At 44.5% G+C, this 24,894-nt stretch overlaps 1 protein-coding gene across 2 annotated transcripts in view; it reads right to left on the bottom strand.

Moving 5' to 3' along the window:
• The window catches only part of BORCS5 (BLOC-1 related complex subunit 5), a 77,425-nt gene extending 56,352 nt beyond the window's left edge, over positions 1–21,073 (bottom strand). The window contains exons 1-3 of one of the 2 annotated variants that reach the window (XM_082310744.1): positions 20,954–21,024; positions 20,336–20,557; positions 19,944–20,087 (exon numbers count right to left, since the gene is read on the bottom strand). In XM_082310744.1, the coding sequence (XP_082166870.1) occupies positions 19,944–20,055 (112 nt within the window). In that variant the 5' untranslated portion in view covers positions 20,056–20,087; positions 20,336–20,557; positions 20,954–21,024. Of the gene's footprint in view, positions 1–19,943; positions 20,088–20,335; positions 20,558–20,953 lie in introns of both variants that reach the window. The other variant, XM_082310743.1, reaches the window with a different exon arrangement.
• Positions 21,074–24,894: the final 3,821 nt, after the last annotated feature.

The raw sequence follows: 24,894 nt of genomic DNA on the forward strand, positions 1-24,894 counted from the left end.
TGCACAGCTGCCCTTCCAGCCTGCTCCACACTTCGAGGGGATAAACTGGTCAGCAAAGCATAGGAGCAAATCCAGCCGAGACGCTTCACGGGAAACTCATGCGCCTCAATAAATTCTGTGCGTGTTACCTTCTCCGCATCGAGTCCAGAACCTAATTTGGTAACGTGCTCGCCTTAAAACCACAAAGATAAGTGTCTCCTGAGTTCAGAAGTACCTAGCCGGGACAGCTAGTTTGAACCAGCATGGTGCCAGATGTTTCCAGATGGAAATCTCTGCGATGGATTTATGGAGCATGATGTAGCAACCACAGCCATAAGCCTGTACGCTCCAGTGTAACTCAACTGCATGAGGTTGTGGCTCCACAACTGGTAAAGCTGATCTCAGCTGGCCCCGATGTGACCTCCCTCCACAGCCCCTGGGATTTCTCCCCATGCCAATCCCAGCGCCTGCTGGATCCCATGATGAGCCAATTCAGGTTCCTAGCCTGCCAGAAACATTTTTCCTTTTTTATTTCCCAGATAGTTCCTTGGTTATGCTGATCACCCTGTTTTTCTTTCATCTTAAAACTGCATTTACAAGGAACAGATAGTAGAGATGAGTCGCCCATGACCACTAGTTAAATATTAATTGATTAGAGGTCGGAAAACAAACATCCTCAGTTTCTCCCCTTTTTCCAAAAGTATACCTGATCTGTCAATATTTAACAACTTCCCCCTTTTCTTTTGTCTTGTATGCACTATCCTTATCTTTCCCTGTTGCACATTGACCATGATGGCATACATGAGCACAGCCCATTTTTAGCCAACTCACTCAACCAGTTTTCTGTATCTTTATTGAGAGATCAACCTTTTTCACGTCAGTCCTACCGCCACGGTACAGTGCCTCTATATCTAACTCACTCCTGTCGATTCACTGCACAGGAAAACTACTTTATTTTAGTTTAGATTTTAAATAGTTGATGCAATCGAAACTTTAACCCGCACCTTTGTAGATGCTTTCCTCCACAAGCTGAGGTGGCACCAAGGTAGACACACCAGTTTTCTTCGCACAGGTAAGAGCTATGACATGAAAAATAAATCTATTCTTCCCACATTTATCCCATTGCCTGGCATGAAGGGCTAGGCTGATTCTTCACATTCTTCATCCAAATACAGATGCAAACATCGACAACAAAAGTAATTGGATTCAGATACTAATAAAGGCATTTGGCATTTAAAGTAAAGAACGGGAAGTTTAAGACCGTACTACAGCCCGATCATCAGTTGATGTGCTACAGGTCATTTTAAGAGGCCCTGTGGAGAAACATACTTCAGGCAAACAGCTTTAACCAGCAAGGCTTTTTTGCTGGTTTTTGGTTGGTTTTTATGTTGGTGGTTTGGTTTTTTTTAATGCTTTTACACTTTTGGTCCAAATTTCTTGAGATGAGAAAAACTGTGCCTTTCAAAAACAAAAATATTGAGGGCAATGTATTTAAAAGCTGATTCGGAGAAACTCAAGGCCCATGTCACGGAAAACCTCTGCCTTCCAGGTTCATTAAACCCCATGTCTCCCTCCGCTACTGCAGGAGTCAGGCATATCAGTATGTTTACAACAGAAGAATCATGTAAAACAGACTTCCAGCATTTTTAAAAATTACTCCAAATCCATTCTTGACAACTGACAGCTCATCAGCTTCTACATTTTACGTCAGAAGAATTTACCCATTTTAATCACTTCAAGTCTGTTAATTTTTGTTTCCTGCAGTACCTTTGACATCTGATACACTGATTTATTGACATGCTAGTCTTCATTAAACATTAAGTGCTATGACGTCCATTTCAGTACTGATCAAATTCCATATTTACTACAGTTGTAACAATTACAACCTAGTGAATACAAGACTTAGGTTTGTATCAAGTTCCTTATCAGCATCCAGAAGTTTCCAAACTTTTAGCAAGGAGACTTTGAAATACTTCACATGCTCATTTCAACATGCAGTGACAGTCAACGCCTTCTCCTTCCTGTCGGCAATGCACCTCTGCGGATCTATGAAATTGTAACACACAGAGCAGGACTGTGTGAGCCTTACTTCTTCCTAACTTAAAAAAGCAACAACAAAAAAACAACAGCTAGTTGGAGCACAAATCTAACTTAAGATTTTAATTAGAGTTTTGTAGTAGCAGGGTCTTTCACACAGATGGTATATTCGCATGAATAACCCAGAGCAGCAGGTAATTTTTAAAAGCAAGACATCTAAAGTCTCTGTTGTTCGAAGTAGTATCACAGCAACACTTTTTTACGAGGTCACAGGGAACATCAATCTCTTTTATAGCAGATGAAATACATTTTTGCACAAAACTTCGCTAATAACTACCATTAGCTTTGTTTATTTTTCACAAAGATACCAGCAGATGCTCCCAATATCCAGATATTAAAGACAGAACACTTGACAACTAAACAAGGACAGACAGAAGCATCACATTTATCTAACACAGGACAGCAGGTAGGCAGCATGTCTACATAATGCTGCTTCACTGGCAGCTAGGTATTTTGAAAGATTGAAATAAATTAATATGACATTTTATTCTTCTCTTTTTGTTGATCATTTGATAAGAAGCTGTAAGTATTGCATTACTATCTGCTCACAACTTGTCCAAGCCAGGATCACAGTTAGTTTAATTAGACTCACGGTGTGGAAAAATAAATACATAAATAATTAAAAAAAAAAAAAAAAAAAAAATCCATCAAACCAGCCATCTGGACCCTTGAAATGATTACAACTTGAGACCAATTTAATATGCGAACCAAAGTCTGATTTTTATCTCCTGTTGTCTTTATTAGGAAATGAAGCAAGCAACGCCAACTGCCTGCAGTGATCCTTACTCATAGGACTCTGCATTTTTTTTTACCAGGCTTTTTGTTTTACTGGTAAGATGTCAAAGACAACATGGACAAAAAACCCATGGGTTTGCACTTTTTGTAACTTCTGTGTTGCCAGGTTGAGGAAAGAGGCCAAATAGCCCACAGAATTTGAAGCCACAGCCAAATCTCTGTCCTCTCCAAAGCACGGTCCTGCAGCACCTCATGTGTTAGGCTGGCCAAAGTGAATCCACGCTGGCACCTCAAGTCTCTGGACCACCCTGTGTTAGCAAAAAGCAGAGGTGCAGTCAATTCCATTTTAAAGCTCCGCTGGGCTCCTGGCTCCAAAGACGACAAAGCTGTGTGAAGTTTAGATTCATCTCTGATAAAACAGCAGTTTTGTTTCTGATACCACACACCCATACATCCAAACACGTTTCAGAGCTTGGGAATGATTTCAGTTAACAACAACAACAAAATCTATGCAAATGTTCAAGAAAAGAAATTAAGCCTCTAATCTTAATGACTAATGCATCCTTCCTTACTGCCTTCTCTACCACAGAATCTAATAAATCAGATAGATAACTAAGGAAACATAGAACAGTGGAGATTTTTAAACTATTGCAATGAAAACCACCCACCCACCACCCAAATTGACTCCAAATTTCAGTTAATACTAAAACTAGTGACAAGATTCCTCAATGGGATGCAACAAAAGGCAACAGGGTAAGTTTTCTACTCTAAGTCATCCTGTTTGTACAAATGTATAAATGTAAACATGTACTTCCATCCCAATCATCTTTTTGCCACTTCCATACCACAGAAAATAAGATTTAATCTCACATAGGGCAAAGCAGCCTGCATTACTTAAGAAATTCCATCTTCAGTATCTCTTCCACTTTCTATTACAAATAAAAATTCTGTTTACTCAGATGAAATCAAGACAGCTATGGATTAAAGGGAAAATCAAAGCTTTCCCTTCAGGTTCAGGCTTTGTTTAGCTGACAGAAATCCTCCAAGACTATTACAAAGAATGAGAATTGATAAAACCCTGACCAACATTTTGGCCATCCTCCTCCTCAGCCAGCTGAACATCCCTGACCGATTCCTTGCAAAGAGAGATCAGTCAGCACCAGGAGTGTCAGCAGTGCCTTTCCAGCAGTTTTATTTGTGGTCGGCATCATATTGAAAGAAACATGTTAAAACATAAGCGATTTTATTTAAAACTTGTGAAATACAGCACCCATCTCCTGCTTCTTGGAGCAGGTCACACCATCTTCTTGGTCTCACCAAGAACCAAAAGGAAAAGGGTTACTCACGGAAACACAGCCAGATGAAAGTTATAATGTTTTTGAAGTCTCTTGGTAACTATGACTTACAATGCCCTGATCCGTAAGAACACCACACTTTCCAGGGAGCTCTTTGGAAACATCCCATTTACACTGCCACAACTGCAAGTGGTATCTGCAGTGCGGTGGACTCCTGGTCAGCTTCCAGTTACACACAGGGGACGTAGAGAAGGCACAATGTGCCAAGGTACATTGGGCAGGGTCAGTCACAGAAGCATCCTGTCCTTGAAGGATTGCCTGCACACACAGCAAAAAATCCAGCACAATAAGGACATAACAGTAAAAACCTAGTAAGAAGAGATCATCACTTGTCTGAGCCAGGTAAAAAAGAAAGGTATTCTTCAGGAAAAGGGTTTTCCTTGGCACTCTGCTTCTGGTTTAACTTGAAACATGGCTTCCCATGCCTCATAGCTGGCACATGAGTTTAGAAAGTTTGCAGAAACAATGAATTTTAAATGAGGAAACTCAGGCTCCAATAATTTTATACGAAAGTCCGAGTGTTGAAGAGGCATGTCTTGCCAGCAATCTCACTTTGAACACTGAGATCAGGGGGAGGAGAACACGTACAAGTAATTTTGCATGGTGCCCCACTGAAAAACAAGTTTAGGCAAGCATAAAGGTTGCCAATATTAGCATTTTAATTTTTAAAAAATGGTTATATGCAAATAGGGTACAGCCTCAAGTTCCTGGCGAGCGCCAACACCTTCCCAAGCACCAAAAGGTTTGGACAGCATATAGTGAAGGACATTACTCTCCAGTTGACGCCCAGATGTTTTAGTACACACCTCCCATTAACGCATTAATGAAAAGAGAACCACGTAAATCCCTTGCAAAGCCAAAAGGCTTTTACTGGCATCATAGACTGGAGACAAGATATCTTAATGACAATTCCAAGGCAACAGACATGAAGGTTCAAGACATTCCCCTTCCACACTCCCTCTCCTAAGAAATAACTTCGGAATTAGCAAAGCATTGGATTTTAAGCTGAATAGACATATCTGATCAATACAAAGATTCTCCCCAAACACATGTGGTTTTTTATGTGAGATTAGCTGTACTCTGCACACTCGGAAGGTGGAGTAAAAGTCTGGAATTTTAGGCCATCACTTAAAGCATAATTTCTTCCCCTTTCCCCCTTTCTTGTTTCACCTCTCTCCCCTCATCCACTAGCTAAAGGGTCTCAGTTCATACCATGTTGTGCACTCTGGCAGCAACACTAGTTGGCAGGGCTGGTGATGAGCTGGAAAGAAGATCTGATTGAGCTGAACATTTTTGGGCTGGGGTTGGGGGGAAGGAGAGGGTGTTGCAATCATTTTCTAGACACATCAGTTCCCCAGTTCCATTCCCTATGCTGGATGAACATTTTTCCCAGCACAATGGGACACTTGGGAAAAACTTACTATGCACCAGTATCTTGGGAGGAGAACATCTCAGTCTTCAACACACCTACGATCAAAACAGCGTTGCTGAGAAAACACTATTAAACTCCATGTTACAGATGGTGTACTGAGGTAAGAATCAATAGCTATGGACAGTGGCCGAACCTCAGGTGCTTCTACCTGAATTACTGCTGATCTATACTTTCATTTTCTTACCATACACACTTAGAAAACCCCTAGTATCAACAACTGAAAATAAGTGACACACAAGATTTTTATTTTTCAAGATCATGAAGACTTCTGAAAGACTTTCTGATGAAGATCTCTGCACCATCTCCTCCTCACAGACTCAGTACTGTTTCAGCCTGTAGTCGCTTCCCAGTTAAGCACTGTGTGGCTCAGCTCACAGGTCCAGCTGGTACCAAGCCCAGCTTGCCAGCAAGGCCACCAAGACCTTGGTCACTTGGTACAACGAATGCAACTAGGACACAAATGTTCATGAAAATAGCATGAAGAGAAAGCGGTTTCCAATGCACTGTTTCAGCAAGGTTTCCAGCCCTTTTCACTCACATCTACTACTCCTTTTGTATTCCAGTGACACCCTGTGGCAGTTACCTAGACTGCAGTCTAGCCAAGTCTCAACAGTCGTATTAACAAAGGACTACAGGGGTAAAGAACAGCAAGTCAGAAAACAGAGAAAGGACATTGCAGCACTGAGTTAAAGGATTGTTGCACAAGTGAAACCTGTGCATTTCATGCCTCAGGAGTAATGAGGCGCAGCAGCAGAGTTACTTACTGGCAGCCTGTGACGCTGTCCCCTTGACTCCCCCGCCGCAGCTCAGCAGGCAGACTGAAAGGCAGTACTCCGTCCGCTCTTAGACCTTTCCCTTGGGCGCAATACATCATTGCCAGGCCGATACAACATGGTGGAAAGAATCCAGTTTTATTGACTCAGCTTCTCAGGTCTTTTACTGCTACACTGAACTGCAGTCTGCACTCCGATACTTCTGTCCGTGCAAGTTACACAAGTGACTTCTAAGGGATATCCCAACTGTATCCATTAGAGGACTGCAGCCTATGATCATAAAGTCCCAATTTTCACTGCATTAGAACAGACTCGCCTACCACTTCAAGAGTGTAATTTCTGTATGCACCAGCTACTGAAAGGAAAAAAGTGAATTCAAACTGCAGCCTAGTATTCATACTGTTTGCTCTTAACCTCATTAAAAAAAACACCTCTCATAACAGCATGTGCACTTTTGCCGTTCAACTCCGCCAAGTGAAAAAACATATTGGATACAGCACCTCACACCAGCTCAAAGTGGATCTCAATACAAGAGTCAGACAGGAGACAGCACACTGCATGACATTTTACATTTAATGAACACATCAAGGTCAAACAGGGCATATCACATCTCCTCTGAAATTACATGCCAGAATTACAGTTAGTAAACATTTTGGAACATAAGACACGTAGACACAAACAAGACAGGTAAAAGTACCCAGGGAATTCAACCACACACATGGGAAGAAAACTTCAAACAAAAAACTCCACAAGCATCGAAGACATCAGCCCACAAAAGGTACTCACATCACCGCAGTGCAATCATCAGAACTTCTCAGTTGTCTTAAGACTGCTGGAAATTAGGATTTCCGCCATTTTAAAAAAAAAAAAAAAAAATCTCCCCAGGCACTAAAATTGCGCTACAGAGTATGGCAAGGATGACCACAGCTTTGTGGAGGCTGAGTAGCGTCTCATCAGCACCTCTCTCATGCCAAAGGCTGTCTGGAGCCCCTTAGCTCAGCACGCATGGCCAAGGAATACCCAAGAGGAAGGCGGGCAAATAAAAGAGGGTAGTGGGGAGCTAGAGCGAACAAGGTAGTGGGGATCCTGGTCTCCAATCCTGTTTCCTGAGCTACAAATGCCTTCTGCCTTATGGTTATTTAATACAGTGCATAAACAGGCAAGTGAGCATAAAACCCCTAAGGATGTCCCCGTCTTCTGAACAACCAAGTCCTTTGTGGATCTAGCTTAAGGGTGTGAGGGTGTGTCAAGTCTGACAATCTCATTGTGCAACGTTCCTTGCTGTCTCCAGAACATGTTTATTACCATTAAACTTCAAACATCAACCTCAGCACTCTACCATACAAACGTAAATTATATTGAAATGCACACTATTTGGGGACAAAAAAAAAAAAAGAAATCTTCGCTCTGCTGGAACCGACAAGAGCTTTGCCCTCGTCTTCAGCAAAGTCGTAATTTCACCCTGAACATGTTACTGAAACAAGCCATTGCTTTACAGCGTGTGCATCTGCTCCTGCCCCTGGTCCTTGACTAATGTAGTCCCTTCTCTGACCACTACCTCAGGATGATGTAGACTTCCAAGTTCAGCTGTACAGCATGCTGGCAGAGTGGTGCTCATGCACAACTACAACAGGCAGCCATTCCGCTTTCTACTGAACATTACTACTAGTGATTTTGTTACTATTGCAAAGTGAAAAGCAGTATCTCCAGCAGATCATCTGCACATTGGGATTCAATACATAATCTGCAATGGTGGATCTTCTGCTTTATGTGTGCAAGGGTGCTGACAACTAAGCCAAGCATACCATGACCAGCCCCACATGGGAAATAGAGGGAAGTTTATAAAATTCAGCATGTCAAACCTCACTGTTCAAGCCAAATGAACCACTGAACTCCTATTTTCCTTTTTGTTAAGGTGCCCTAAGAAAGAAATAGAGGCAGATCAAATTTGATTCTAAACTTCAAGGTTTTGTAACAATGAGCTGGCTCACCTGTGCTTTATTGCTTCGTTGTTGATCTCATCTTACACAATTATGCGGAGAGAACACGGTCAAGCTATGCTCCCACCACGCTGCTTTGATAACAAGGTTTAGGGCTTGAGTAGACTTGGTTTTTTCACTTCTACCTTAATAACCTTTTTATCTTTATATAATTTGGAAAAGGGGGGTATTATCTACACATACAACTTTCTGGAATCTGCTTTTTATTCTGCTGACAGTGTCTGGGCAGGGAAATAAAGACAAGAGCAGAGCTTTTGAATGATGTGACGTTATAGAAAGTGCAGCTAACTGCAGATGGGCAGTAGATACAGAAATATCCACTCATCCTTTACCTTGACCATGGTTATCTAACTGAATCAGCAGCCATAGGGGGAGCGGGGGGGCGGAATCAAGAACGAGGACTTAGGATGTAATAATTCACACTGTGCCTCTTGGTTAATCATAATCTTGATCAATAAATTGATTGGCCTAAAACCAAATAATCTTCTGGACTTGGATAAACTTATTAACTCCTATAAAGCCTAAGATCAAACAGAAACATTCATTTTTCGAAAGCAATCCACTGCAACACTGCTGCTGGTCTAGCAGCAAGACACAAGCATTCCAGAAACGGCCACCAGTCAAGCAAAAGAACATTAACAGGGGGACAAGCAGAATCACAAGAAATAAACTACACATGTACAGTTTGCATGTACAGAAAATACATACTATATATACACATCATTTGTAGGTATAGTATATACATACTATACATAGCATGTACGTATAGTATATGCACACATACACACACACGAATATATTTCAAAGCAAACAGTATTCAAAGTTAAGGCATATATTGGTAGGTACAATTTAGAAGAAAAACCTGTTAGCAAATGAGCATGTTGGTGTATCTTCAACCTTTCATTTACAGTGCAGGAGAAGAAAAAAAAATATTTGAAAGAAATGTCCTGCCACCACACACAACTACAAGTCAGTACTGGGGAAGAATGAGCTTTAAACAGCACAGTGCGCTTGGCCGATGCTTTCCATCACTCAGCCACATGCCCACTGGGAAGTGTACAGCTCATTGACCTTTGCTGGGAAGGCACCTGGAAGAAAATGCGTCAAGCTCCAGAATAGGGACTTCAGGCCAAAACACTTTGAGGTTGAGGTTTTTTTGAGTATGGAGGTAGGAGTTGCGGGGATGCGGGGAATATCTCAGAAGCATCTTAGACTTCCGTCCTTCCTGCTTTCTGTTGACAGTTTCACGGATTCTTAACAGCAGACCCGTCCCAGAGGAAACAGCAAAGTGACCTTTGGCACACCTAGCTCATTTTCTTCTTATGATTTATTTTATATTGTCAACACCAGAAGACAGGGAAGTAAGACTTCTTCATAACTGAAGTGACCACTGATGATGGCAACAGAGAAATCTGTTATATATATAAGCAGAGAGGTTCCTCATTAAAATGCCGTTTCAAATATGTAATTACTGCTCATCCTTTCCCCCAACATGGCAGACATTTCTCATTAAGAAGAGTCAGCTATTTTGTTTCACCACCCATGGCCTTTTCCTGTGCATCTCTATCTGAACACATCTATACTGCTCACTGCCATAGTAAGTAAAGACACTAAGATTTTCTGTTCCCGTGTCTAGGGTTTGCTTCAGGAACTCAGTCACCACCCCAAGCTCCCGTCCCTTCCCCCATCCCTGTGTGACAGACACATCCCAGGCACAATCTTCTTGTTTCTCTACGTTCAAGCATCCAACATCTACCACAGCAGTTCCTATCTAGTAAACACAAATACTTCATGTTATTAATGGCTGGAAGAATACAGCAAAAGTGAAAGGAGCACTAGGTATCACAGTGGCCAGCTAAAGAGGAGAGAACCAAATGGCACCAGGAGGGGGCTTTCGTTAGGTCCCACTCTCTTATCTCCAACCCCACCCAGCCCACACAGGGGAGACTTACCTTTCAGACTTCAGTCCACTGAATAACACTATTGCAGTATCCCTACAGGAGCAGTCTTGGAGAGTAATCACTCCAAATATCTATATACACACACTTAAATACATCCTAGTCATATGTTTCTAACGGGAACATTTCTTTTCATGCAATTTTTATTGATATAAAACATCAAGTTCAACAGAGGGAGATGCATCAGAGAAAGATACGCACATACACACCAAATGGGGAAGGCAGAAAGAGAAATTCCACCGGCCCTTCAGTCACAGACTCAACCAAGTCTTATGAGCAAGTCTTAACTTATGACTTGCTCTTAAATTATGAGCAAGACAATAATGCTGAATAAAGGTACACAAACGTCAAGGAGAGGAGGAGAAGAAAAAAAAAAAATCCATCCAGGTTTAGACACCTGGAGTCCTTCACAAACTCAAAAAAAAAAAACCAACCCCAGAAAAAAAAAACCACCCACCCACAAACAAAAAAACCCAAACAACAGATGTGCTGTTGAGTGCTTTCCCGACATATGCTTATCTTTGTCCTAGAAAGATTCATCAGCAACATTCCAGTAGAGCACACTAGCTCCTATACCTTATCAGTCAGATGCATCCAATTTCCAATTTCCTCTTGGCATAAAAAGATTACACCTTCTATAAACATTTGTAATTACACTATATATTTTGGATGTTATAAATAATTAGTTTCATATGCATTTCATTTTAACCAGTTAACAGTGATTTCAAGGTACACTGGCCAACATACAGATACTCCTCATCGAAGTGTGTGGCAAGTCTATAAGCCAGGACATGGTTAACTCCACATGTTTATTTTTCCTCAGCACATCTTCTAGTATTATCCAAAGGGTAGCTGCACCCCAAGAGCTGTACAGGCCCGCTGGAGAGCTGTCACAGAAGCTCTGTGAAGGTAAAGGAGTGAGAATCTGCAGGTGACTTGCGATGACCAGCAAAGCTTATTCACGCAGCAAGACGGCGAGGATGAGCCGTACATGCCTGAGGAGCTGTAAGATTCAGACAGGAGCCACAGCCATTGACTATACAGCTCAGCAGACATTGGAGCTCAGTGGTACTCACCCAGGAAAGAGGAGACCAAGCTAATAGTCTAGGCAGACACGCTCATTCTTTCTATCTGCTACTGTACTCATTATACCACACGGTGTGGAACAGCTTGAAAAGGGAGGTCGGGGAAAAAGGTAGACAACTGAGTATCCACAGTCCCTAATACTCTTCCAACTGGTGTTGAGTATACTGTTTGGATAGTACCTAACCACAGACTCAAATCCTCTCACTCATAAAAATGAATTGGTCCACGTCTCCAAATTGTCAACAAACCATTGAGGAATACATGGAAATAGGACATCACCATCATTCTCCTCCTCTCCTCCAACTATCTTTTTGAGGAAAGGAGCTTTTCTTTCAAACTGAGACATCTCCTAGGTTCTGTTTTCAGAACCAGTTTCGAGTCATGAAACCAAAATGGAGAGGCAGCTCTCTGTAACACAGAATACTGTACTGGTCCACAGCCTAAAAAAACCAAAACAAAAACAAAAACAACAACAAACCAAACAAAAACAAACAAACAAACAAACAAAAAAAAACAGAAAAAAAAACCCCACCACCACCAAACAGGCAGAGATGCGCTCACAGTATCATTCTTGCTATTTCTTTCTACCCAAGCATGCTCATTTTCACCTTGTTATGAGCACTAACCATGGGGTCCATCCAACAAACCTGGATGATGTAAATTCAATTAGAGCCATATACTCTCAGCAGTACTACTAAGTGCTGCATAAGCAGATCCTTCTAGTAAGGCACCGGAGCAAAATTAAAAAGGACTGAAGTATCACAATGCCTAGAGAATTACAGGAATAAAATTCACTAACGCGTGCTATTAGCTAAATTCGCTAGACAATGAATAGAAGTAGCAGCATACAGTGAGGTAAGGGAATGAACAGATGATGTAAGTCAGTCACCAGAAAATACAAAGGAGTGAGATGTGACAAAACCTATCGCTTTAGAGGCTCAAACTCTAAACATCCATCCTTCCTCTATATGCTGTCCCAGTAAGAGAAATACATTGATATTTTTCAGATAAGTAGTTTTCTGCCTGAAAAGCAACCTCATCCAAGAAATTATGCAGGGATAAATAATCCTTTCAAGCCGCCTAACACAAGCTTATGGTTCCTGTGACTGGAGGACAACAGAGGATCAGCACAGCAGCACTAACTTCACCACTGTTCTCTCTCACAGGAGATTTCTCAGCATCTCCCTATGGTTCTCTGCTGAAGATGTGCACCAGCTATAATAAATACACCATTGCCAAGTTTTCACTTCAAACCATACTGAGACAAAAAGGACACTCCTCACGCTGGACCTATCTTGCAAGACCTTCTGCCACATAATTTTGGTCTCCTTCTTACACTGCTGCCAGGTAAACTATACCCTGGCCTCTTCAGAGTAAAGGCCTCGGGTTTTGCTTTGTGAAATACCTTTCTTGATAAATAACGAAGCAACATAAATAGGCATAACGGGCAGCATGGCAAGGAAAGACCTCAGGGGGTTAGCCATAATCTATTCATTTACTTCTAATTCATGCCTGGTAGATGTTTGCTTAACGTGTGCTTAAAAACATTAAGGACAGAAATGCCAAAACCCGATGGAGCAACCTCTTCCTGTGCGTTGCTATTCCTACAAAAACAGTAGTAGTATTTGTAGGACAAGAATCCAGTTATATTGCACTAGGGGATGCTAATGAGCTCCACACAAAAACCTTCCTATGGCTACAAGCTACACTATGCACACCAGGTATGCTTGACAGACAAAGGAATGGAGTGCACCACAAGTAACTTGCCATAGGTCTGCAGAGAAGCCACCTCTCTCCTCACCTGGGAATGCAGGTGGGCCTGAAGTCAGAGCCTCAGCATCCCTTGCTAACTTCATTTCTCTCAATGCTGGAGGGATCAGGAGTTCCTCTGACAGCAGACATGCTGCATATGATGGCAAATGCAATTAGCAGTCTCAGCACAGGACCCATACCTGAACTGTTCATAAGCCACAGTCTCCAGTTACATCTCAGCATATTGCCTAATACACAGAAACGATCCCTGCTCTCAAGGGAGCTTCCATACAACAAGCCTAAGACTGCCAGCCAAAACAAAACAAAAAGTATCATCACATTCTTGTGCAACAGGCCAAGCAGGGATCAACGACAGCTTCAACAATTAAATATCTAGCATAAAAACGATTTTTTTAGTTTAATTAAGGTTTCCTCCCTAGGTAAGTCAGAACACAGACAGGGCTGCTGAACTATCTCCAAATACCTAGTAAAAGGTAAGTCTTCCACCGAAGAGCCCAACAAATGCCAGAGTGCCAGAGGAGGCATGCCCACAAGCAAAAGCAGCAAGGACTGAGTCCCCCTTTCAACAGGGGCAAGCTGCCAGCCTGGGCATTCAATGAACTACTGTGCAGCAAGCACCAAATACAAGAAGAAACTGAAAGTCATTCTTACACAATATGAAAAACTGGTCTCCACCATGCCTGCATATTACTTGAATTTTTAACTTAGCACCAAATGGAATGCAACTTGAAAGTTACCATTTTCTATACAAGCCATGGGCTACTAAAATACCTTCTTTTTCAGATGTTCCAGAAGCATCTCTCAATAAAGCACAAAGACCATTTGCTAAGACATTCCCTTTTCAAAAACAAGATTAGAGTCTGCAAGTCTGCCAATAGACACAAGTAGGCCAGTAACATTAGCGGGACTGATGACCAGATTTGGAAATTACAAGATGTACTTCAAAATTAACAACTGATGGGAGCTGGGCCAGCAGAAGCAGAAAGTCACTGCCTTTCTGGCACCTTTTGTCAGCCAGTTAGGAAGTCTCAAATGCTCACAATACCACTGGGGTGACCACAAGAACAATGAAAGAAGACTGGAGAGCAAACTAATTGCAAAATCCTAGGGGAACGGGGGGCGGCACAGCAACGTAAGGAAGCTTCTGCTGCTCATACAGTGTCTTCGCAGTAAGACAGTAACCTCTTTCTTTTGCTTCTTCAGCTGAAGACCTTTTACCAGTACAGAATTCTAGCCATAAGTAGGAACAAGCTTATTTCCAAAAAAAGCCTCCTTAGGACAAATATTGCTTATAAGACAGAGAGAGACTTTTTACCAGGGCCTGTAGTGACAGGACAAAGGGCAACAGTTTTAAACTGAAAAAGCATAGGCTTAGATTGGACGTAAGGAAGAAATTTTTTTATGATGAGGGTGGTAAGACACTGGAACAGGCTGCCCAGAGAAGCTGTGGATGCCCCACAATGGGAAGTGTTCACAGTCAGGCTGGACAGGACTTCGAGCAGCCTGGTCTAGTGAAAGATGTCCCTGCCCATGGCAGGGGGGTTGCACTAGATGATCTTCAAAAGGTCCCTTCCAACCCAAACCATTCTGAGATTCTATGATTCCATTCTAGACTTCCTTTCTTTCAAGTTACTGTTTTAGATACATGCCTGAAAGAAGGACTGCTGTTTGGAAATCTTTCAGTCATGTACCCTTTTGTATCTCGAGTTTCCAAAACAGATGCCCAACCTGACATTAAATACCATCATAAACCACTAATGTAGCCTAGAATCTATTTGTGACACAGTTTCTGAGAAGTAACTGAGAAGTAACAAGACTTTTCTTCTAATACAAACTTCAAAACCTTTTGGTTTTCATTTAAATCACTGGCAATCAAAGTTAAGTCATTTTTCCTGCAAGAAGACATAGTCACGAATGGGTATCAATTACATAGACTTCCTTCAAAAAGATCCACGAGATTTACTTTGCCCTAGGAAGTTTAGAACATGCCACTTACAAGACAGCGGCACAAAACAGAGCCTCAGACACGCACACTCCAACCTCACCCATGTCCTGCTGCCTTTCTCAGAAGTAAGCAGTCAAGGAAGGAAAAAGTGTGGGTCTCATCTCATTTTAATTTGATTTTTAATTTAACAGATACACCAGTCAAATTTTTGTTCCTACTATCAAGATCCCAACATTTTGTTTGCCTTAGGTCTTGCTGACGTTGGCACAGAGTAGGAATTATATTTGTAGTTGGATGACTAATTCCTAATCAGTTTCTCCTATATTACTAACACACATCAATAGGTCCTTTATATGTATCTGCCTTTTTTGTTTACCATAACACTTCACTGCTACCAGAAAGACAGACCTCAATCCTTACTGAGGCTTGAGAGAGATGCTGATGCCCTCTGGAAAAATGCAATGAGCATTCTGTTTTCAGGACACAAACTTAAAACCTAAGCATCCTCTTCAAAAGCTTTCAGGAAACTTTGTAACAATTCCTTACCCCGCCCATCTTACTTTAATTGCCAAGACAAACTGCACAGAAAAAGAAAAAAAAACAAAACAAAACACCAGAATATTTACCCTTTGCTTTTCAACCCTTTCCAGTGCTTCCTCACGTAACAGTCATTGTAATCTCCTTCCCCCATCCTTTCTAATTCAACACTTTTGTTTTCAGGTTGGCCCACCTGTTGGTAAAGATGCTCTAATCCCACTTAGTCAAGTGGATCCCATCTTTCACCAGCAGTCCTTAAACCTCCAAGAGGATCCCCTGGTCATAAAAGCCAAATCCCTGGTCAGAGGTGATACTTTACAGATCCAGCAAGAGCCTTTCTAAGAGAAATCCCACACTGTGGTACCTTATCAACCTTCTGTAGTCATGACTACGTAGAAAATTGCCTTTTTAGTTTTTTTTCCAAACACCTTCATAAGATGGGCCACTTTGCTCATAAGCTACACAAGTAATACCATTTTGGATTACGCACAGAAGATGACTTTGATCTTATATACAGCTGGCTATGACTTCATGCCATGAACAGACTGCAAGAACCACGGACACTGAACAGACAGAAGCTTCATTTTCATGCAAATATCCTCAGGAAGATGCATAAAGGAAAGAAACAGCGTATCACATTTTCACATTTTGTTTTGTATCGCTTACAAAGTGGTCTCTGCAGGGAATGCGTGGGAGAAGACTGGAGACTTCCTCCGTTGCTCCCAGGAGTCTAGATTATAAACCTTCCTCCCCACTTAAAAAAAAAAGGGTCTTGTTTCATCAAGCAGTGAAGTTCCCTGATGGCATTTCTAATAGAGAGGTTTTTACATTCGGGGGGGGGGAAAATGCAAACACCCGAAACATATAGCAGTTTCTGGAGAACAACAATTGGGCACTTCACTCCCAGGTGTACTCTCTAAGAGCTGTTTTTCTCTCCTCTCAGTTTGGGCGGGATTGGGATTTGACGTTTACAAATTGCAATACAACAGGCATCCACTGGAATGCTTTCCTAAACCCACCATGTGTGGGACACTCTCCCCTTTCTGTCCACATGAATATAGCACCAGAGAAGACAGTCTCGGGCATTAGGAAAAAAGACACTCCAGTCCCTGACTCGCCATAGTAGGTGCTACACAACCACTTCAAGACAGTAGCGCCTACCCCACCGAATAGCTATATCTGACAGGTTCAAACACAGGAATCGGCAAACACTTAAACGCTGACCTCTCAAACACGCTTATTATGCTCAAACACATGCTTATTATGCATGCTCAGTAACCACAACAGTACGAAGAAGGCAAACATTACTCAGAAGGACTCTACACAATCATAGCTGTAACTGTGAGGTGCATTTTTTGCTGTAGAAGTCAAGGAAAACCTAGTATGAAAGATGTACTGGACACGACGCTGGCATTTTCTTCCATGCAAGGGTGTACAATGCTGAAGACTTCCAGCTTCATTGATCACAAGCTTAACTCAATATGCCTAGGAGAGCCCAGTGTTTTGGCTCTAAAGTGCTTTCTCTCTCAAGAACATGCAGTTTCTTCATGACCACGTACTTCCCCAGTCCATCAATTTAACTATCAGGCTTCTTCTGATACTTAAAAGCAAAATAAAACTCCTTGGCTTTGCTTAGCCAAGGAGAAACTGAAAAGAATAATGAAGCTCACAAGGGCTATGAGTTCATGTCTTCCGCTTTCCAAGCTGGCAGATCACAAGGCATGAGTTTTTAGGATTAAGTCCTAAAAGATCTCCAGGAATCTTCTTCATCCCTTCCAGGAACCTGATCTTGCATGTGAAGAATACAGAGAAGAGACCAGTCCAAAACACAACAGCTTCTCGAGCCAGCCGGTGGCAGATCTGGGGTCTCTCAAGACTCAACTCACTCAACAGACCACACTGCTTTCTGTAGTGAACACAAGTATCATAGTCCTGTTGTTCAAGCAATAACAAGCATTAGAGGCCGAAAAAGCTGTTCACAAAAGTGAACGTGCTGAAGCACGCAATACTCTTGAGCAGTCACCAGATGTCACCACATCTCAAGAGACTCGTAGGGAAACTCTCAGCAGGCCAAGCGATAGACATAGAAAAGAAGGTTTCCATCACACATATGGAGCTTCAGGTCCAAAGCAAGACCAGAAAAAGCAACTCAGTGACCAAGACGACTTCCCATCAAACAACTTAACACATGCATGTTTGGGAGTTAAAGGACCTGGACTGGCCAGGTAAGGCAGTGCCTTCCAACCTTTCTATCTCAGCCACGTGGCTGCTGCTCTCTCTTCTTTCTCACTTCCCACCTCAAGCCCTGTATCCTTGCTCCTCAACCACCCATACAGGAAGGCTGCCTCTGGAAGCGATCAGCAGGCCCGCTTCCCAGGACTTCCGCAGCTCTTATGCAACCCAGGTTTGCTCACCACAGTTCGACGCTGGGTGGAACTGAAACTCTTTGTCACTGCGCTCTTATACATGCATAACAACCTCGGTGCCAGACGTTAATGCACCTTCTAAATTTGGTCTCTCAGATTAAAACTTCCTCATTTCTTTTGCGGATTTGGGTTCCAGCATTTACATTCTGAACTGCTACTGTCAAGATCCTTTTGTACAAGGCAGGACTCGGGCAAAGCACGCTCTGTCCACAGGTAATGACCCAGCCTGCTGCTGACAGGAATACTGTGCCAACATCAGCAATCTTACAGTCCATTCTAAAATGGCAGTGAAAGTGTCAGGAATAAGTCAAATACAGATTTCTACATCACCCTCCATAAAGTTTAAAAAAAAAAAAATATAGTATAACCAACACATACACACAGTCTCCTCGGTCAAGAGGGACTGCAGTATCAGCCCCAAAAATATCCCTGTTTGCTTTTTTCCAGTTCAGTGGCCTCCCTATCTTTCTGCCCCTTCTGCTGGAAACAGTAGTCAGTGCTTTGCACATCTAGACCCGTATCCAGCAGTACCCAATAAAATGCCAAATATTTGGCCTGTTGGGCTATCATAGTGTCCACAAGTTCTAGTCATGTTCCAGGGTCCTCATGCAGTAGACAGGGAAAAAAAAAAAAAAAAAAAGTTGTAAAGAGTTCCTGTCCAGAAAGTGATGTTGTGATGTTACGTCACCTCTAGTGATGCCTGCAGGACAAAGTGGCTGCCATATCTCCCCAGCAGCCATGCATGAATCAGTGACACTCGGACCAGTAGTGCCTAAACCCTCAGCTGAAGAAGACCACACCACTTCTTCCAGTAGCAGGGAGGGCTGAACATCCCAGCTCCTTCCTCTCTGTCACAGCAGGCCTACGAGACATGAGCAAGTGCTGCAGCCAATGTACACATGCATAGGAGGCCTCAAATTTTCAAAAAACATTGGCTCACTGAGTGTCTGCTACACAGCACATTCACACAAGTTTGCTGACCCACGCTGTTCCCAGAAGAGGAGCCCAGGAACAGGCTGCTGTTACCAAATCCATTCACGCAGGCTGCTCCAGACATCTTTCTTCCTAAGGGACTTTCAGACACTAAGGACGCTGCACAGTCTCCAGAAAAAAGGGGTAGCTAAAAGCCAGGCCACAAAATGCACAGTTTTTGCTAAACTGTAGGTTTGACAACTTTGATTTAAATCTTCACTTCCCTTTCAACAGAATAGAAGGAACAAAGAATGGGTGCAGGGGAAGAAAGAAAAAAAGACCTAGAGGAAAAGAAACAAAGAAAAACACAGGGGGAATTATTAATAAGTCCACTGATACAAAGGTATGTTGCCAACACAGGGCTTAAGGACGCATGTAAGCCTCAGTCCACCACACCACCCCCAAAAACAAGAACAAAATCTGCTCTAGGTTGGAAACCTCCAGAAGATATCTTTATTTCAAGCAAATGAATCCATACGCAGGTAGCTATGACTCCGAGAGAGTAACACACAGATGGTTTTAAGAGCCTAGAGCAAAACTGGAGACTGCGGTCCATTATACATTAGAATGTAACACGGCATCTCTCACCAACCAGTGGTACAGGGCAAGGTGGCACGCTAGGAGCTGTACTGTCTTCACAGTAGATGGTTCCACTGCAGAGAACATTACTAGCACCTCTAAGCCAGTTCACCCACCGTTTAGAAAGGTGGGAATAATTATGAAAGAACAAAAGAAAGTAAGGTTTAAAACACGACGGTAGTGAAAAAATAGGGACAGAAATGTGAATTTCAGTAGGAACCTCAAGACACCCAAAGCACACACTCCATTAGGTACAAAAAAAGGCCTTTAAAAACAGAGGAAAAATTATCACTTACCTTTCAAAAGGGGCTGGAAAGTTGGAATTTCCTGCAGTTTTATGACATCTGGATCATTGCTGACATTCCGGGAGGATTGCGTTCCTGGGGCTACCACCACAATGTCATCCATTTTTGCTCGTTGCTTGGCTGGCGATGGAGATGCTGGAAGGATACGGGGTGTGGAGGGAGGGAGGGAACGATCAAATTAGTAAGCAGATTCCATCAGAATTTAACCCTAAGCGAATGTCACCATGTTTAACATAGTAGAGATACATTTTCTATAGTACGAACACATCTCTGAGATCGCTCAAGGACGGTACTCTCCCTTCACACCCTCTCCCTGTGAATCTACTAGGTTCAGCAATTTTTTTTTTTCAAAATCGGCTAACAGCTGATGAAAGACATCTTGCCTTCTCACTCCAGGGATAATCCGACATGCTTTTCTTTTAATGATGAAGGTAAAAACACCCAACACTGTGTATTTGTCCGGGTCCCACCGCAGTAAGGCTCTTTTATACTATTAGACGGGAAAGGTTCGGTTCCACAGCTGGACTTCAAGCACCGCTGGGACACTGGTTTCAGCACTGCACATCCCTCGCTGTCCCTCACAGGGCGGTATGCAGAGGAAGCACCTGCAGCACCGACGCCCTCCTCAGCCCGGCGCCCTGCTCCCTCCCTCCCGCGCCCCGCCAGCGGGAGAGGGGCCCTGGCCGGGGCTCTGGGTGCGCCCACCTCCCCGGCTCTGCCCCCCGACCCGGCTGGTGCCCCCCTCGCCGCCCGAAGCGGGCCTGGCGCCCTCCCCGCCCGCCCCCGAGGAAGGGCCGGGCCGCTGCCGCCTGGCAAAGAAAAAGCCGTTCCCTTCTCACAGCAACCGCCTCCGCCCCTCGCCCCCGCCGCCACGGAACCGCGGGCACCCCCGCCGCGCCGGAGGGAGGGAAGGGGAACCCCGCTCCCGGGGCCCTCGCCCTCCCGGCCGCCTCCTGCCAACGGGCGGCCCCCTCCCCTCCCGCGGCGCGGCGGGCACCGACCTGAGGCGCTGGGCTCGCCGGGGCGGCTCTCAGCCTCCGCGCTCTGCTCCGCTCCCATGGCGGCGGCGGCGGCAGCTTCCCCCGCCTCCCGCAGCGCGGCCGGCAGCGCCGCTCCCGCGGCCGCCGCCACCGCCGACCGCCGACGGGGCTTCCGCCTGCGCCGGCCGGCGTCTGCGCCCCGCTCACGGGCAGGCCCCGCCCGGCGCGGCGCGGCGCGGCGCGGCGCGGCACGGCGGGCGGGGCTCCGCTCGGAGGCCGAGGCCGCAGCGGCCGGGGAGGGGAGGGGAGGGAAAGGAGCTGCGGGGGTGGCGGCTGTGAGGCCGCAGGCCTCTCCCCTCCGCCCCCGGCCTGCAGGCGCCTGGGCTCGGCCCTCCTGGAAGCTGCCCTGCCGGAGCGGCGGCGAGGGCGTACGGGGGGTTTGGGGGGGCAAAACACCGCTCATCTTTTTTTTTTTTTTTTTAATTAGGGATATTAATTTTTCTGTCGTAAGGCAACCCCGCCAGACCCCAGAGCGCTGGGTCTGCGTCCCAGGCTGCCCAGTAAAGCCACCCCACGCTGTTCCCTCGCTTGGCGGGCTCGCAGGCGTCGCCCCCCAAAACTGCAGCCCCCGGTCCGCCGCAGGGCACCGAGCAGTCGGTCACAGGCGGGAAACGGCCGTCGCCCGTCATCCTTGGGCCAGGAGCGAGGGAAAAGCAGCCCCGGCCAAAAGGTCACAGGCAACTCAGGTTAAGCAAAAACAAAACAAGTGAAAAGGAGAAGGAAACATACTTTGAGATTTCAGACTTACTGTTTTCATATTTGACAGTCAAATCAGCAAAGAAGCCGCGCAATTGTCTGACGGAATTGTCTGTAAATATGAAAGAGTGCCGGTGCGTGCGAGCTTCCCAAGGAGTCCGTTCTCCGCTCACGCACGGTGCCCAGCATCGCTGAACGCTGCGCGCTGAACTCGGCGGCGTTTCTTTTGGCTGCCTTTGCTACATGCCACCAAGAGTTAATTTAACACAAAAATAATGCTCCTGTCTTGTGGGAACTGCACCTCGCAGCCGTTACCGAGACCAAGGCTATGGGAAGCAATCCCAATCCAGCACCACCTTTCGTCAGCTGTAGGCCGTACCGTGTGCTTTTGTAGCCTAATAATAATAGACCTTTCATTCAGCTACGTGAACAACGGCTTGATTCCTGCCAAAATAACAAATAAATAGTATGAAAGCAATGTAATTCTTTTGGGGGAAGAACAAACGATTGTTGGCACAATTCGTTTTACAAACTTGAGTTCCCAATCTGCAATATGCACACGCGTGATTAAAGTCACACTCATGAGTAGTCTCAGTGGCTTTTAAGGCAGGACTGGCAGTGTTTAAAGATAAATGCGGTGTTTAAAGAGAAAGTGCATGATGTCTGTAGGACTACAGCCTAACCAGTGCTTGCCGTAACGCCATTTGACATTACCCATCAGTCTTGGACAAATTTTAAAATTAGCTCCATTGGATCAGCACATTTAACTTCAATTTGTGTCCTTTCCACTTCTGCATAATGGACTTCTTGCTCCTCTCCGAAGCGTTTTCATTTATTATTGTGAAAGTGTGAACTCGCGGTATATCACCACCCCAGAAGAGTTTTAATTTACTTTTCAACCAACATATGTGTCTACCATGTGGAATTTTATCATTGAAAACATTATTTTAATAAAGGTATATTTTAATGTATTAGTTGTGCAAGTGAATTCTTTATTTTGCCTCTGATGTGGATATAACAGAAGTCCTCTGCAGTGTCCTGCAGCCAGTAACTAAATGAATGTACCTGAAACAGTGTACATTTGTACGTATCTACATTAGAATATATAAATCTGATGTTTGTATTACCATGACCCAAGCAACTTCAGGGCCTTGGCAAATATTTTGTATAGTTTCTTATCAGTTTTGCTTTTCCTTTATGACTTACTCTGTATATTCAACACCCGACATAAGTGGATTCTTTCTGACTCTCTGGTATATTAAACGCGTAGCTACAGGCTCCTCAGGAGAGCCCGGCTAGGGCTTCAGGCAGAAGCTGTGCATGGGGGTAGCAGGGCAGAGGAACAGCCCTGCCCCACCTGCCCCTGCATGGCGTCTGGTCGCTGGGCAGCCCCCGGCAGGTGGGGGCAGCCCCCTTGGCCTCCTCGCTGCCACCGAGCAAGGCGGGTCAGGAGCCACCCTCCCGGACTCTCCAAGAGTCTTTCAGGGCCACCTTGGATGGGGCTTTGAGCAGCCTGGCCTAGTGGAAGGTGTCCCTGCCCATGGCAGGGCGGTGGGAACCAGATGAGCTTTAAGGTCCCTTCCAACGCAAACCATTCTATGATTCTAAGACTGGTCTGTGATGACTAGTTTCAGGGCAAGGGATTTAACTATATGTGAGTGTATGAGTGTGAATACCCACAAATGTACTTACATATATATACTTGAAGTTCCTCTTACCTGCACCCAGGTGTTTCAGGCAGTAGGGCACCAGCTCCCAAGCAGAGAGGTGCTCTACAGAGGTAGGAAAACACCTCTAGCGACCCAGCACCGTGAGGCAGGGCTGATGGGGTCCAGCCATCCTCCCCTCTCCCGGCCTGGTTTCCTTTCCCTCTCAGCGAGGAGGGGAGCACAGCAGCCGCTGGCCAAGCCTGGCTCTCCCCTAGCCAGCAGCAGTGGCTTCTGCATGGCTTTTGGTGGACCTCAGCTTCCCTGCACCTCCTTAGCCTGGCTGAGTTGCACCAGCTCCCTCCAGGGAGGCTGGGTGCCCATCCTACAAAGAAGAGGTAGGAAGGGGGGAAAGAAGTGGTGGCTGGACCAGGGCAATTGTGTATTCTCTCTTCTGCCCTGCTCACATTATATATCGCATCAGCCCTTCTCCTATTCCCATAATCATCGACGCCTGTCTCACCGCAGTAGTCTCCGCACAGATCTCCACGTTCACTATCACTCCCGTACCCCGACACCCTTAACACTATCCCAACAGTCCCAGTGAAGAACCGTTTTCCTCACCCTCCAATTAAGACCACCCCAGCCAGACCTTTAGCCTTTTTTTTTGAGCTTCTTTAAGCTCAGCTTCTTCCACCACCACTATGTAAGCCAAGGCAGGTGGCAGCTGGGACTGTGCCTAATGCATAGCACAGGTAATATTTGTGCTTGTTTTCAGTATTCAGTCCCATAGTTGATTCACTGTGTGATACAGTTAATAGGCGACACCGTAAATGTTGACATTCTCCTACAGCTTTTTCTTTTAACAGTGAAAATGATTTTACCAGTTTACCAAAAGAGGGAAACCTGGCTACCAAAAGCTTTCCTCTACATTTCCAAAAACTAGAAATAAACATTTTCTTAAACAAATGCAGCTGAAAATTTGAGTAAAAAGCACCGAGAATGCAAGAATCACAAAGAAACATTAGGAATTGCCCCAAACTGGCCATTTGACGTGAAACGAGATGACAGGCTCAGTCTCTTACAGCACTTAGGTCCAAATAGGAGCCAACACCCAGCTGTATTAACAAAGGAGACGGGGACTGGCTGGGCGTGAAGAGCAAGCCAGCCGCCCCTCCCTCGGCCTGGGCCCACGGTGGTGAAGCAAGATGTGGCCCCCGCTGCTGCTGGCTCTGCGCCCCTTCCCGGGAGGGGGCTCAGAGAAGCAAGAAATCTCGCCTCAGTTTAAATTTCTTTCTTTAAAGTAGACAGCAGATGTCTGCCAGAGACACGACCAGACTCCCTGTTTTCATTATTCTACTCTAACCATTACAATATGTAAAATAACCTGCCCTTCGGTATCTCTTCATGGAACGGACCACCCCTAAAAAGAAAATGTCTTTTATTTACACATAACTGTATTATTCTAAGTACTTATAGTATTCTCATCATTCTCTTTAAAGATGAGACACCTGAAAAATAAGGAAGATATCTTTTTATAAATAAAAAAAATTATAAAAA

Source organism: Platalea leucorodia (assembly GCF_965183815.1).
Source record: "Platalea leucorodia genome assembly, chromosome: 4".
Taxonomy (NCBI): domain Eukaryota; kingdom Metazoa; phylum Chordata; class Aves; order Pelecaniformes; family Threskiornithidae; genus Platalea; species Platalea leucorodia.